This window comes from Panulirus ornatus, chromosome 14 (assembly GCF_036320965.1).
Source record: "Panulirus ornatus isolate Po-2019 chromosome 14, ASM3632096v1, whole genome shotgun sequence".
In the NCBI taxonomy this organism is placed as follows: Eukaryota; Metazoa; Arthropoda; class Malacostraca; order Decapoda; family Palinuridae; genus Panulirus; species Panulirus ornatus.
Genome location: NC_092237.1, coordinates 48,050,554 through 48,065,069, shown reverse-complemented (window position 1 = coordinate 48,065,069; position 14,516 = coordinate 48,050,554). Strand labels below are relative to the sequence as shown.

At 39.4% G+C, this 14,516-nt stretch overlaps 1 protein-coding gene across 1 annotated transcript in view; it reads left to right on the top strand.

The window, feature by feature from the left end:
• The window catches only part of LOC139753386 (solute carrier family 12 member 8), a 120,123-nt gene that overhangs the window by 93,673 nt on the left and 11,934 nt on the right, over positions 1-14,516 (top strand). The window contains exons 8-12 of the mRNA XM_071669821.1: positions 1,201-1,334; positions 2,024-2,223; positions 2,782-2,887; positions 5,418-5,505; positions 13,631-13,770. Of these exons, the coding sequence (XP_071525922.1) occupies positions 1,201-1,334; positions 2,024-2,223; positions 2,782-2,887; positions 5,418-5,505; positions 13,631-13,770 (668 nt within the window). The remainder of the gene's footprint in view (positions 1-1,200; positions 1,335-2,023; positions 2,224-2,781; positions 2,888-5,417; positions 5,506-13,630; positions 13,771-14,516) is intronic.

Below are 14,516 nucleotides of genomic sequence, written 5' to 3'. Positions count from 1 at the left end.
CGCCTGCAAGATTTAAAAGTCGCTTTGGCAGGGCTGTATCTTTACCAGCAGTCTTGTCAAAAAACGTCTCACTCTTATGGAGTCCACGTTTCCCTGCAACTGGAAGCAGCGCAGCCTTATGCTGCAGAGCCTTGGAAGAGATCTTGGGCAACAACAGAGATACCTTGGGATGCCTACAAAAAATAATAATGATAGATATAAAGCTGACCATCGGATAGCATGAGATTATGACTCGAGCAAGAACAGAGAACTGAAAATGTGAAAATTAAAGATGAGGACAAAATGGAGTGGGACATAAATTAAAGAATACTTTACCCACTCTTAAAGGAAAGTAATGTACTACAAAGAATGAAGGTCCTTCAATACACATTCATTCTATGGACAGTCTTAACACATGGACCGGAAACACGGAGGCTGACAAAAAGGTCAGAGAGCAGAGTTCAGGCCACAGAAATGAAGGTCTTTGGCTATCATAAGGAGTCCCTGATCAGATAGGGTGGAACGAAGTCATCTCATGAGAGCTGGGTGCAGAGCCAGTTTTGAATTTTTTTGCAGATCACTTGATATGGTTACAGGCATCAGTAAAATGAGAGAAGATACAGTTACAGGCATCAGTAAAATGAGAGAAGATACACATCTAAGAACTTTTAATAAATGAGTACAGGAAGGTAGTAGAACCAGTTAGACATCCAAGAATATGAGAAAAAGAAAAACATTACTGGATGGGAAGATAATATCAAGATGGAACTAAACGAGGGACATCTCTGGAACAGGTGGAGAGAGACCATAGCTGATAGATATATTTTATCCGGCTGTTTGACTGACAGGTATCTACCCGAACGGAGGAGGGTGAGCAGAAAAGTATGTATATATGTAGGGTTGCACACCTCAGCATTCTCAATGGTGTGTCATTGTGTCCCTTGTGTTGGGTCAACTCATGGTGTCAGGCCCAAGCACTTCATACATCAGAATCCACAGGAACAAATGTCACAGCAATACTTCTGATACGATAAAGATGTGCTAGCTATAAAATACAGTATAACCTTTACACTGGGTCACATCAGTTTAACTGACATTAACTTACAGAAAGTGTAAATGATGACTGATTTGATAACAAACAGCTGTTGAGAGTATCATCAATGGTAATTCAAGTAAACTATAATAAATGCTAAGTGACTAATGTGTCTCCCTATTTTGCAGGTGTGCTGCTGCTGGCAGGGCTCTACACAACTACACTTTCATCCACACTGGCATCCCTGTATGGGTCGCCACGGGTCCTCCAGTCCATTGCTGCTGAAAACGTGGTGCCCATCCTCTCCCCACTTGCCAAGGGGGTACAACAATCACGTTTACATATATTGTATAGTTTTTATTCTGTAACCTACTACTCCTCTCAAATCTTTTCTCCAAGTAGTACTTATATGTAAATAACCTCTGTCCTCTTCTTCAGATTCTTGCTAATCTTATAGGCAAGTTAGAAGTCTAAAGTATTTTCATGATTACAGTTACTTCATTCAAAATTTTCTTTGATGCATTTTGATATTCAGCAGAATAATATCACAACTATCAGCGATTTCATACTACTTTGAATAACATATAGTCCTTATTCACATTTCCCAGCATAACCTTATATGAAATTATTTTCATTAATGACAAGTATCACAGTGATGAATGTGTTAATTTTCTTACAAGCTGAAATGCCCTTCTTTAAAATGATGCATAGTATATAATTCAACTAACTAATGCAATAATTCCTTTAACTCACATTTCTAAATTAATTACTAGGAGTAAGTTTTTCACTAAGTTCAGCAATTTATGATAATTACTTGAATAGAATTAATAAAATCTGACATTTCGTAAATGAAGTTGTAAGCTCCAATCACTAAGTATTACTCTGCCGTCAATGCAGTCACTGAGACTATGCCTCCAATACAAAAGCCCTGTAAAAGCAGTATTTCCCAAAGGTAATGGAGCCATACTCCTAACAAAACACAGCAAAATGTAATTTCCCCCTAATTCTCAGAAAGGGCCCAACAAGGTGCCCATTCTGTCGCTGGTGGTGACGGTGAACGTGACTCTAATCTTCCTGATGGTTGGGAGGATTAACACCCTTGCGCCCATTGTCACTATGCCCTTCCTAGCCACCTACGCTACCATCGATTACGCTTATTTTGCCCTCGCTATGACAGCTGACCTGCAGAGGGCTAGGGAGGCTAGGTTCAGGTAGGATGGAGGGGTTGATAGTTTTCTGTTATTCATATAACTTACTTCATAGGAAGGAGGGACAGTAGCTTTAAGGCATTTTATCTGGGTAATGAGATTCACTGCCTTCTAGAAATATCAGCTTTCCGAGATCATAGTACAAGAACACTAATCACAGCTATCTTTTCTTCCAAGTAGGAATGATTATTCTCAGAAAGGAAGGAAACCTAAATCCTTTTGGACTGCATCTTTACTGTGAGGATCTCTTGATAGTCACACTCAGTCAATTAAGATTAGTGAGGTAATGTATCCTTTAACCTCAGATGATTATATGCTCCCTGCTCAGTGCAACAATTACACTAACCAGAATCTGTAAATAATCTTTTAGTGTACTGAATAATTATCACGTGTGAATGTAATTCAGTGGAATTTGCTCCATCTGGTAATGATGCAGTCTCACTGGTACTATGAATGTAAATACTTAGTACTAGTACAGATGCTGTTTTTATAGATTTATGGAATACTGATAAATAAAAGACAGACTCTGAAGGCTAATTTTGTGATTGTATGACTTTGCAGAGGCCAAACCTTTGGGACTCCAACTTTTGAATCTCGGGGTGTAAGTGGTACCAATGACCTGGACCATCTGTTTCCTGAAAGAATAACTCATAAAAAGGTCATCACTGTAAGTTCTTCTGATGCTTATTCTCCTTATAACTGTAAAATCTGCCTGATCTCTTTGAACTAGGACCATTCTCTTCATGCTTTATCCTACTGTTGCTATAGGAGCTAAATAATTTGTAGTGCTTCACTTTTTTGTGCGAGATGAAGCTAGCCAGTCTTTAGGTTATACAAACAGGTTAAAAGTCTCTAAATCATGGGACATAACTTTTACATTAACTTTTATTCATGAAAACAATCTTTTAGGTTATGAAAAATAATTTAATCACTGGTTTTAGCATAATTTCTACCAAATAATTTATGAGGCAATGTTTCCAGGATTAATTCAAAATAAAGATTACCTATTCTCACTCTGAATTCAGCAATTCTGCTCACAATGGGCATTAAACTGAGGTCATTACAAACAAACCATCTCATGCAAAAGTATTTTTCTCATGAGAGTCAACTGTTGGTCAGTCATAGCCTTTACTTATAATTTTTTTAATAATGAAATTAGACATTAAATCCTGATCTATATCTGGTGATAAAGGATGAAGTATGAAGGATCTGGAAATATGTTCAGTCAAGCATTAACTCTGGGAAAATATTATAATGCCTACCTTCTAACCCTTGACACACATTACTTTTTAATTTTTAGGTTGAGGGATAATCAAGCCATGGAGAAGCATGAGATGTAGATAGTAATTTGATATCAGATTATATATGCAGTACATGGAGGGAATTCTTCATCAGTAGCTAATGGTTGTAAACGAAGTAATCAACTCTCAAATATTTATCCACTATCTATCTATATATATCTCTGACACCCATTCCCTCTGGGAACTCCCATCAAGGGGTAGCCACAGCAAAGGAGTCGTCACTTATCCTTATCCTTACATGCCTCCCTTGCATACACCATTCCATGCATTCTCCTTTGTTTCTGTCCAACCTATTTGTCCATGTCACAGGTGGTCTTCCCTTCATACCAACCCCTTTAATTGTACTATCATACATCTCAAAGTATTATGCATGTGTTAATCAACAACCTAGAACAAACATACTATACAAGAGGAGTAGTTCACTATAAGCTAAACAATGTATTAAAAATTCATATGGAATAGGGTAATGATGAAAGGAAGAAAACACATTAAAGCTGAAATGTGGGAAGAATGAGTAGTTTAAGGTTTAGGTTGAAATGAGACAAATATATCAGGTCCCAATAGTTGTTTTATTTCCTTTATAGATGGAGTATTAAGGGAGATGTTGACTGTTAATACAATGAAAAGAAGGATGACTGTAAAGAATAAACAGGAGAGAAGAGTTGGGATTTTGTGGTGAGAAAATGATACAATAATTAGGTGAATACATGAAGAAATATGGACACATGAATGGGAATTTTGTAATATGCTGGGAAGAGAAGATTGGAAGTAGATGCAATCAAGTGCAATGAATGCCCTTTGACTAAGAAGAGTGCTGAAAGGTGATGGGTCTGTTAGGGTTCAAGATTTCAAACAATTAAGGTGCATTTTAGTAAAGACAGAAAAAGGTGCAAAGTTATGTGTACACCATTCTGGCAGTGAAAGAAATTACAGCTAAAAAAGTTGGATTACAGATAGTCTTTTGGAAGTCATAAACCAGCCTATTCAGGTGCATGGGAGAAACATCTACACCTATCCTTCACTTTATGCAAAGGTTACGTCCTGTAAAAACCTTGCACAAAGACAAATCACTTGCTGCAAACCAAGTAACATACAGAGAAAAATGTGAGTTTTGAAGCAATTTCTTCCACACACACCTGCATAGCAATGAATTTTGCCACATAAAAAGAGGGGCTGTTAGAAGTAGGTCTTTGTAGAAAAGCGGAATCACATATAATGATACCACATAAACATATGACTGGATGTATATACTATGAAAAATAACAAGAAATGATAGCAACCCACTTTTTCAACATCTAAATGCAAGAGCAATAACAGAGAGAAAGAATTTTAGTTAGATGTAATTAAGAAAGGAGGAAAGTGGATACATCAAATAAAGGTGAAGGGAGAATGAGGCAAGGGAAGTGAAGAAGAGACCAGACAGGAAACTCTGCTGGTAGTGGGATATGGTACAGTGGATGGAAAACAAAGAAGTGTACCCAAAATCTTACAAGTGAAAGTTAAAGTCTGGCCTTCAAACTAGAACAGTAGGTCTATCTACTTTCATTATTTCATTTATGTTCAGTGAGGATGTTGGTAAGATTTATTATAACATACAGAATGTTTGTTTTTCCAAATGATCATGAACATTATGACCCTTAACCTTTAACATAATATATTTAGGGACTCTTATAGACCATCACAGCTTCACAAAATTCAACAAAATTATTAATGTGCATACCTGTTCACAAGGCCATTCAAAATTATTTTCCTAAATATAGATGGTTTTAAAAGTCAGGTAATATGATGCAAGAAATGTTAGTTCTAAACAAGTCTTAATGAGCAGATGTACATGACAGACTTCACAATGTGTGCAGCCTATTCTACAACTTATTCATTTATCTTTTATATGCACAGACAGCTGCCAGCTCAGGGACATCTAGCCTTGTCTCATCTCCTGATGACCACTCAAGCATCAAGTCAGATACAGACCGCTCAGCAAAGGGTGAGACAAGAAAAATCATTCACAGAAAAATAGTAAAGAATGATTAGTGAAGTGTAATGTTGCATTCCAAAGCCCTTCTTGTGTTCAATTCATAATTCATTTAGGGGTCTTTAAGTTGCATGCATCACCATGTTGTAGTAGTGTTTACAACTGTAGTTCATTTAGGCATACCCATATGGCATATAAAGCTTTGGCTTGGCATAAGATTCAACATTTTGGTATTGCGTGAAAAATCAGAAATACACTGAACAGCAACCACTGACGTCACTTCAGCCTCTGGTGTCACTCCAACTCTCTGAATAAGATCAACCTTAGACTCTGGCACCTTCTCCAGCAGCAGCATCAAGTGAACTTAGTTTCACTTTCCTCTTGCGAGAACTCCTTGAAACTATGGCATTATCTCCCATCTGACATAGTATGATGGGGCTCTGATATTACCTTTTGTTCCCCTAGCAAATCCATTGGATCCCAGCATCACTTTTTCTTTTCAAAAATACCATGGGTCCTTGGCAATTCCTCCTTTTTCTTGAAGCAGAACCACAAGGACCCCTGCAACTTCTCCTTTCAGGCTGCAGCAATAGTGGAGTACATGGAAAGGACAGATAATAGGAGACCTAATGGTCCATGATGATGGTGTCTGCTGGATGACATTCATAATATCCTGAATTGGTGACAGACAGGATAATCAGGTAAAAGGCACTTACCCACACGTCACTCCCTCTGGCACAGTAGCTTGCAGGAAAACATTTGAGAAGTGGCTCATTCAATATCGGTGCAATCAGTGCAACACGCCAATGGGCCCCTTTTATGGTATTCCAGACCCAAAAGTAATGTCCAAAAAAATTTACAATGATTTCTATTTGGCATAATAATAGATTTTCCTTTTCTTTCATCATCAAGACTGATGATGCTGTCCTTCATCAAAAAAAAGTAGTAGTATCAAATCAATGCAGCTGTCACATTGCTTGTCATGTCGAGTCACTGTTTAACATATACTTGAAATATTATTCTTGAGGTCCCTGATATTCCCAGTATACTTGAAATATTATTCTTGAGGTCCCTGATATTCCTCAGTAAAGATTATACTGTTCCAGAGCTCCTGAATTCAATAATATTTTCTTGTTGACAGAAGTTGTTTGGGTTCATTTCTGGGCTTGGCATAGGTGTTGTTCTTTCAGTTTTGTGATTGATTCATAAATTATATAACAAAGATAATTAAGTACCTTAGTTTTTCAAAAAAAAAAAATCAAGGTATTTTTATTGTTCTTTCAAAGTATGTATATTTTATCAACAAGCATCATAAGAAGCATGACAATTAAAGGCCTATAAAAATTTGTATTGATTTTTAGTTATCTTAATTTCTAAGTAGAATATTACATTTCAAGAAAATTTTAAATTTAGCATTCAAACTTCTATAGTTGATCCAATTGAGTAGTTTGAAGTGTTAAACGTGCTTCTGCTATGAAGGCACACCATTTAGAAATTTCATAGGAAATTTTGATTGTGAAAAATGCCATAATCAAAACCTGCAGCAGGATGATCCAGGAAAGAGGTTCAAGTTTGAAACGATGAAGGTTAGATTATTTTTTTTCAAATAAGTTAAAACATTTGTTTTTCCATCGTGATCAGGCTCATTTTTCAAATAGTTGAAGGCAATGAAGTATTTGTCTCACTTTATCTTATATGTATATAGTCATTAAACTGACATTTTATTGTAACTGGTTCCAGAGTTCCACAATTCAAAAGCTGGAAAAAATTTTATCCACTACAGTAATTTATCTCCTTCCTTTCGGTTTCATACCATTTTTTCTGTTCACTGAATCTCTATCTGATGCTTAGAAATAGTCATATGTTATAATGTTAAAATCATTTAGTGTGTTTAAAACTTTTGGAGTCTGCACTTTTTTTTTTTTCTATAGATAATAACTTTCACTCCCTGAATCTTTTTTTATGATGCTTATTTCTGGGAACCAGGATTAGTTTTGTTGCCCTTCTCTGAATTCATTCTAGATTTCCTTTATCTTTGATCATCTCTGACCAAAACTGAACAACAGGTCCCAAATGAGGTCTGACCAGTGCACTATAAAAGAGTGCATACTGTATCCTTCATTTTACAACATATATTTAGCTATGAATCCTAATATTCTATTTGCATAATTTATGCAGCTAGGCACTGTGCATTTTAGGTCACTTTTGTTAATCATTTGAATGTCTTATACTTCTAATAATGGTTTACAGAGCATTTTGTTTTTCATAATTTACAACTTTCTCACCAAAATGCTTTGCTTTGCACTCTTCTCGAGGATCCCAGCAATGCCTTATCCATCCTGTTACTGCACCATAGGATCCTAGCAAGAAATGTTGTCAAGATCCATGATGCTGCTGGAGAAGGAATGAGACATTACTGGGATCTTTTTGTTTGGTGCTGCTGGAGGAGGGATGAGGAGTTGCCTGGGTTCTGTGATGCTGCTTTAAAAGGAATAAGGCATTTTTAGAATCCTGTGGTACTGCTGCAGGAGAATGAGGGTACTGACTGAATCCCGTGGTGCAGCTGCTGCAGTGAAGAGGCAATACCAAGGTCATGTGGTGCTACTGCATGATGGGTGAGGTCCTGTGGTGTTGCTATAGGAGGGATGATGGATTGTAAGAATCCTATGGTACTGTTAGAGGAAGGATGAGGGGTTGCTAAGGTCCTGAGGTGCTAGCTTTTTCCAGTCAGGACTAAAATTCTGTGGAGCCACTGCATGAGGGAAGGAAATGCCAGGGTTCCACGAACTGACTGGAAGAGGAAGAAGCAATATCAGAGCCATTTGAACTATAGCTAGTGTAAAACAGTACAGGGTCCAGTGCAATTTTTCCACAGGAGGTAAACAAAGCTTATTCAACATATTATGCTGCTTAAGGAGATGGCAGTGGCATCCCATCAGTGGTGAAAGATAATCCTAATTGTAGAGAAGAAAGTAGAGTACTGTAAGAAGCTAACTTCTGCAGTTGCTGTTTATCAAATTTTTGCACATAACATGAACTGCAAATCTAAAGACATACATCATCTGGACATTCTTAAGTGAATTACAACTGTAAACCCAGCAAAACTGTGCTGCATGCCTCTATGGGCCCCTGTGTGAACTTTGGCTTGTAGGCAATTCAAATTTTGATAATAAGACAGGTAAACTGACCCAGGAAATGAAATCTGACAAAACCTTATTCAATAAGATTGGAAACAGGATATCTGATTAGGAAAAGGAATATGAAGTGATGGATAAACGAAAATAAGTGCAGTATTAAAATCAAGAGGAAAAAGGACAGGAATAAGATTGAATGCACTTTGATTAGGACATTTTGTTAGTATGCTTGTGATAATGTGCTGCCCTAGATACATTTTACTAGTAATAAAAACTTTTGGATGTTAATGTGCTGAGAGGTGCAACTGGAGGGATGTCTGATCATTATCTTGTGGAGGCTAAGGTGAAGATTTGTATGGGTTTTCAGAAAAGAAGAGTGAATGTTGGGGTGAGGAGGGTGGTGAGAGTAAGTGAGCTTGGGAAGGAGACTTGTGTGAGGAAGTACCAGGAGAGACTGAGTACAGAATGGAAAAAGGTGAGAAAAATGGAAGTAACGGAAGTGGGGGAAGAATGGGATGTATTTAGGGAATCAGTGATGGAGTGCGCAAAAGATGCTTGTGGCATGAGAAGCGTGGGAGGTGGGTTGATTAGAAAGGGTAGTGAGTGGTGGGATGAAGAAGTAAGATTATTAGTGAAAGAAAAGAGAGAGGCATTTGGACGATTTTTGCAGGGAAAAAATGCAACTGAGTGGGAGATGTATAAAAGAAAGAGACAGGAGGTCAAGAGAAAGGTGCAAGAGGTGAAAAAGAGGGCAAATGAGAGTTGGGGTGAGAGAGTATCATTAAATTTTTAGGGAGAATAAAAAGATTGTATTGTTGACTGGTTGGTAAGGTTATTTAATGTATGTATGACTCATGGTGAGGTGCCTGAGGATTGGCGGAATGCGTGCATAGTGCCATTGTACAAAGGCAAAGGGGATAAGAGTGAGTGCTCAAATTACAGAGGTATAAGTTTGTTGAGTATTCCTGGTAAAGTACATGGGAGGGTATTGATTGAGAGGGTGAAGGCATGTACTGAGCATCAGATTGGGGAAGAGCAGTGTGGTTTCAGAAGTGGTAGAGGATGTGTGGATCAGGTGTTTGCTTTGAAGAATGTATGTGAGAAATACTTAGAAAAGCAAATGGATTTGTATGTAGCATTTATGGATCTGGAGAAGGCATATGATAGAGTTGATAGAGATGCTCTGTGGAAGGTATTAAGAATATATGGTGTGGGAGGAAAGTTGTTAGAAGCAGTGAAAAGTTTTTATCGAGGATGTAAGGCATGTGTACGTGTAGGAAGAGAGGAAAGTGATTGGTTGTCAGTGAATGTAGGTTTGCGGCAGGGGTGTGTGATGTCTCCATGGTTGTTTAATTTGTTTATGGATGGGGTTGTTAGGGAGGTAAATGCAAGAGTTTTGGAAAGAGGGGCAAGTATGAAGTCTGTTGGGGATGAGAGAGCTTGGGAAGTGAGTCAGTTGTTGTTCGCGGATGATACAGCGCTGGTGGCTGATTCATGTGAGAAACTGCAGAAGCTGGTGACTGAGTTTGGTAAAGTGTGTGGAAGAAGAAAGTTAAGAGTAAATGTGAATAAGAGCAAGGTTATTAGGTACAGTAGGGTTGAGGGTCAAGTCAATTGGGAGGTGAGTTTGAATGGAGAAAAACTGGAGGAAGTGAAGTGTTTTAGATATCTGGGAGTGGATCTGGCAGCGGATGGAACCATGGAAGCGGAAGTGGATCATAGGGTGGGGGAGGGGGCGAAAATTCTGGGGGCCTTGAAGAATGTGTGGAAGTCGAGAACATTATCTCGGAAAGCAAAAATGGGTATGTTTGAAGGAATAGTGGTTCCAACAATGTTGTATGGTTGCGAGGCGTGGGCTATGGATAGAGTAGTGCGCAGGAGGATGGATGTGCTGGAAATGAGATGTTTGAGGACAATGTGTGGTGTGAGGTGGTTTGATCGAGTGAGTAACGTAAGGGTAAGAGAGATGTGTGGAAATAAAAAGAGCGTGGTTGAGAGAGCAGAAGAGGGTGTTTTGAAGTGGTTTGGGCACATGGAGAGAATGAGTGAGGAAAGATTGACCAAGAGGATATATGTGTCGGAGATGGAGGGAACGAGGAGAAGTGGGAGACCAAATTGGAGGTACAAAGATGGAGTGAAAAAGATTTTGTGTGATCGGGGCCTGAACATGCAGGAGGGTGAAAGGAGGGCAAGGAATAGAGTGAATTGGAGCGATGTGGTATACCGGGGTTGACGTGCTGTCAGTGGATTGAATCAAGGCATGTGAAGCGTCTGGGGTAAACCATGGAAAGCTGTGTAGGTGTATATATGTGTCGGAGGTGGAGGGAACGAGGAGAAGAGGGAGACCAAATTGGAGGTGGAAAGATGGAGTGAAAAAGATTTTGTGTGATCGGGGCCTGAACATGCAGGAGGGTGAAAGGAGGGCAAGGAATAGAGTGAATTGGAGCGATGTGGTATACCGGGGTTGACGTGCTGTCAGTGGATTGAATCAAGGCATGTGAAGCGTCTGGGGTAAACCATGGAAAGCTGTGTAGGTGTGTATATTTGCGTGTGTGGACGTATGTATATACATGTGTATGGGGGTGGGTTGGGCCATTTCTTTCGTCTGTTTCCTTGCGCTACCTCGCAAACGCGGGAGACAGCGACAAAGTATAATAAAAAAAAAAATAAAAAGATGTTCTGGAAGGAGGTAAATAAAGTGCATAAGACAAGGGAGCAAATGGGAACTTCAGTGAAGGGGGCTAAAGGGGGGGTGATAACAAGTAGTGGTGATGTGAGAAGGAGATGGAGTGAGTATTTTGAAGGTTTGTTGAATGTGTTTGATGATAGAGTGGCAGATATAGGGTGTTTTGGTCGAGGTGGTGTGCAAAGTGAGAGGGTTAGGGAAAATGATTTGATAAACAGAGAAGAGGTAGTAAAAGCTTTGCGGAAGATGAAAGCCGGCAAGGCAGCAGGTTTGGATGGTATTGCAGTGGAATTTATCAAAAAAGGGGGTGACTGTATTGTTGACTGGTTGGTAAGGTTATTTAATGTATGTATGACTCATGGTGAGGTGCCTCAGCATTGGTGGAATGCGTGCATAGTGCCATTGTACAAAGGCAAAGGGGATAAGAGTGAGTGCTCAAATTACAGAGGTATAAGTTTGTTGAGTATTCCTGGTAAATTATATGGGAGGGTATTGATTGAGAGGGTGAAGGCATGTACAGAGCATCAGATTGGGGAAGAGCAGTGTGGTTTCAGAAGTGGTAGAGGATGTGTGGATCAGGTGTTTGCTTTGAAGAATGTATGTGAGAAATACTTAGAAAAGCAAATGGATTTGTATGTAGCATTTATGGATCTGGAGAAGGCATATGAGAGTTGATAGAGATGCTCTGTGGAAGGTATTAAGAATATATGGTGTGGGAGGCAAGTTGTTAGAAGCAGTGAAAAGTTTTTATTGAGGATGTAAGGCATGTGTACGTGTAGGAAGAGAGGAAAGTGATTGGTTCTCAGTGAATGTAGGTTTGCGGCAGGGATGTGTGATGTCTCCATGGTTGTTTAATTTGTTTATGGATGGGGTTGTTAGAGAGGTGAATGCAAGAGTTTTGGAAAGAGGGGCAAGTATGAAGTCTGTTGTGGATGAGAGAGCTTGGGAAGTGAGTCAGTTGTTGTTCACTGATGATACAGCGCTGGTGGCTGATTCATGTGAGAAACTGCAGAAGCTGGTGACTGAGTTTTGTAAAGTGTGTGAAAGAAGAAAGTTAAGGGTAAATGTGAATAAGAGCAAGGTTATTAGGTACAGTAGGGTTGAGGGTCAAGTCAATTGGGAGGTAAGTTTGAATGGAGAAAAACTGGAGGAATAAAAGTGTTTTAGATATCTGGGAGTGGATCTGGCAGCGGATGGAACCATGGAAGTGGAAGTGAATCATGGGGTGGGGGAGGGGGCGAAAATCCTGGGAGCCTTGAAGAATGTGTGGAAGTCGAGAACATTATCTCGGAAAGCAAAAATGGGTATGTTTGAAGGAATAGTGGTTCCAACAATGTTGTATGGTTGCGAGGCGTGGGCTATGGATAGAGTTGTGCGCAGGAGGGTGGATGTGCTGGAAATGAGATGTTTGAGGACAATGTGTGGTGTGAGGTGGTTTGTTCGAGTAAGTAATGTAAGGGTAAGAGAGATGTGTGGAAATAAAAAGAGCGTGGTTGAGAGAGCAGAAGAGGGTGTTTTGAAATGGTTTGGGCACATGGAGAGAATGAGTGAGGAAAGATTGACCAAGAGGATATATGTGTCGGAGATGGAGGGAACGAGGAGAAGTGGGAGACCAAATTGGAGGTGGAAAGATGGAGTGAAAAAGATTTTGAGTGATCGGGGCCTAAACATGCAGGAGGGTGAAAGGCGGGCAAGGAATAGAGTGAATTGGATCGATGTGGTATACCGGGTTTGACATGCTGTCAGTGGATTGAATCAGGGCATGTGAAGCGTCTCGGGTAAACCATGGAAAGTTGTGTGGGGCCTGGATGTGGAAAGGGAGCTGTGGTTTTCGGGCATTATTGCATGACAGCTAGAGACTGAGTGTGAACGAATGGGGCCTTTGTTGTCTTTTCCTAGCGCTACCTCGCACACATGAGGGGGGAGGGGGATGGTATTCCATGTGTGGCAAGGTGGCGATGGGAATGAATAAAGGCAGACAGAGTGAATTGTGTGCATGGGTATATATGTATATGTCTGTGTGTGTATATATATCTGTACATTGAGATGTATAGGTATATATATTTGCGTGTGTGGACGTGTATGTATATACATGTGTATGGGGGTGGGTTGGGCCATTTCTTTCGTCTGTTTCCTTACGCTACCTCGCAAACGCGGGAGACAGCGACAAAGCAAAATAAATAAAAAAATAAAAAACTTCTTACTAGGCCACACAGCTCCACTATGGTAGAAAGCAAGCTTTTTTTTTTTAGACTAGATAAGAATCATTCAAACACTGTTCCCCACTGTCTGTTACAACCAGTCTTTCCTCCAGCAGAAGAAGAGAGCATTGGTAGTGGTGTGACAGGTGAAGGAATGGTGCCTTCCACAGGAGGCCCTGCAGGAATGATGGGTATCTCGGGTAAACCAACACATTGGTACTCTTACCTCTGTAACCGCTGGCTATCCCTGCTGGGGGTGAGTACTTCATCTCTTTGAATCTCTTGATTGTATTGTACCTGATGATTTAAACAATGAAATAAGCATAAAATAAGGTGAGATGATTTGAATGCATGAGGGGGAAAAGCATTGGGACAAGCTCCCAACAAAGGGGTGTGAAACTGTATGAATAACAAGTGAAAATATGTGACAAAAAGCTGCATGATGAAAGAAAGAAAATTTCATGAAAGTTCAGTAATCCAGAAATAGAGGTGAAGAAAAAGCAAGGGGGAAAGAGAACACAAATTCTTGAATATGGAAGATGTGAATGAGGACCTTTTAACAGGAAAAAAAATCTGAATATAGGGGAAAAAATAAATTATTTAATTCTTTGGTTAAACTGATAAAGAAACAAATTTTTGAAAACTGAGGGTGCAACAGACTTGGTTTAGAGGCTGCTGGTGAGAGTGAATGAAGATCTTGAGAGGTAGACTTTAAGCTAAGTTCTTCATGTCTAATTTATAAGCTCACCAGAATCTTCATACAGACTATCAGCTTTAGAGGATCTAAATGCTCCTATGCACAATCTAATACCAATATTATGGATAATGTAACCATATTTAGGATGTCATCAATGACTGACAAATAAGGATAGTAATAAGAGTTCAGTTTGGTCCACATATCACCTCAGCATGGTTTTCCTATCAGCTTCTGTGTAGTGAGGTACTAACTTCAACTCGTTTAGTGACTGTCAATTTACTTTTAAAGCTTTTAAATATGAGGGC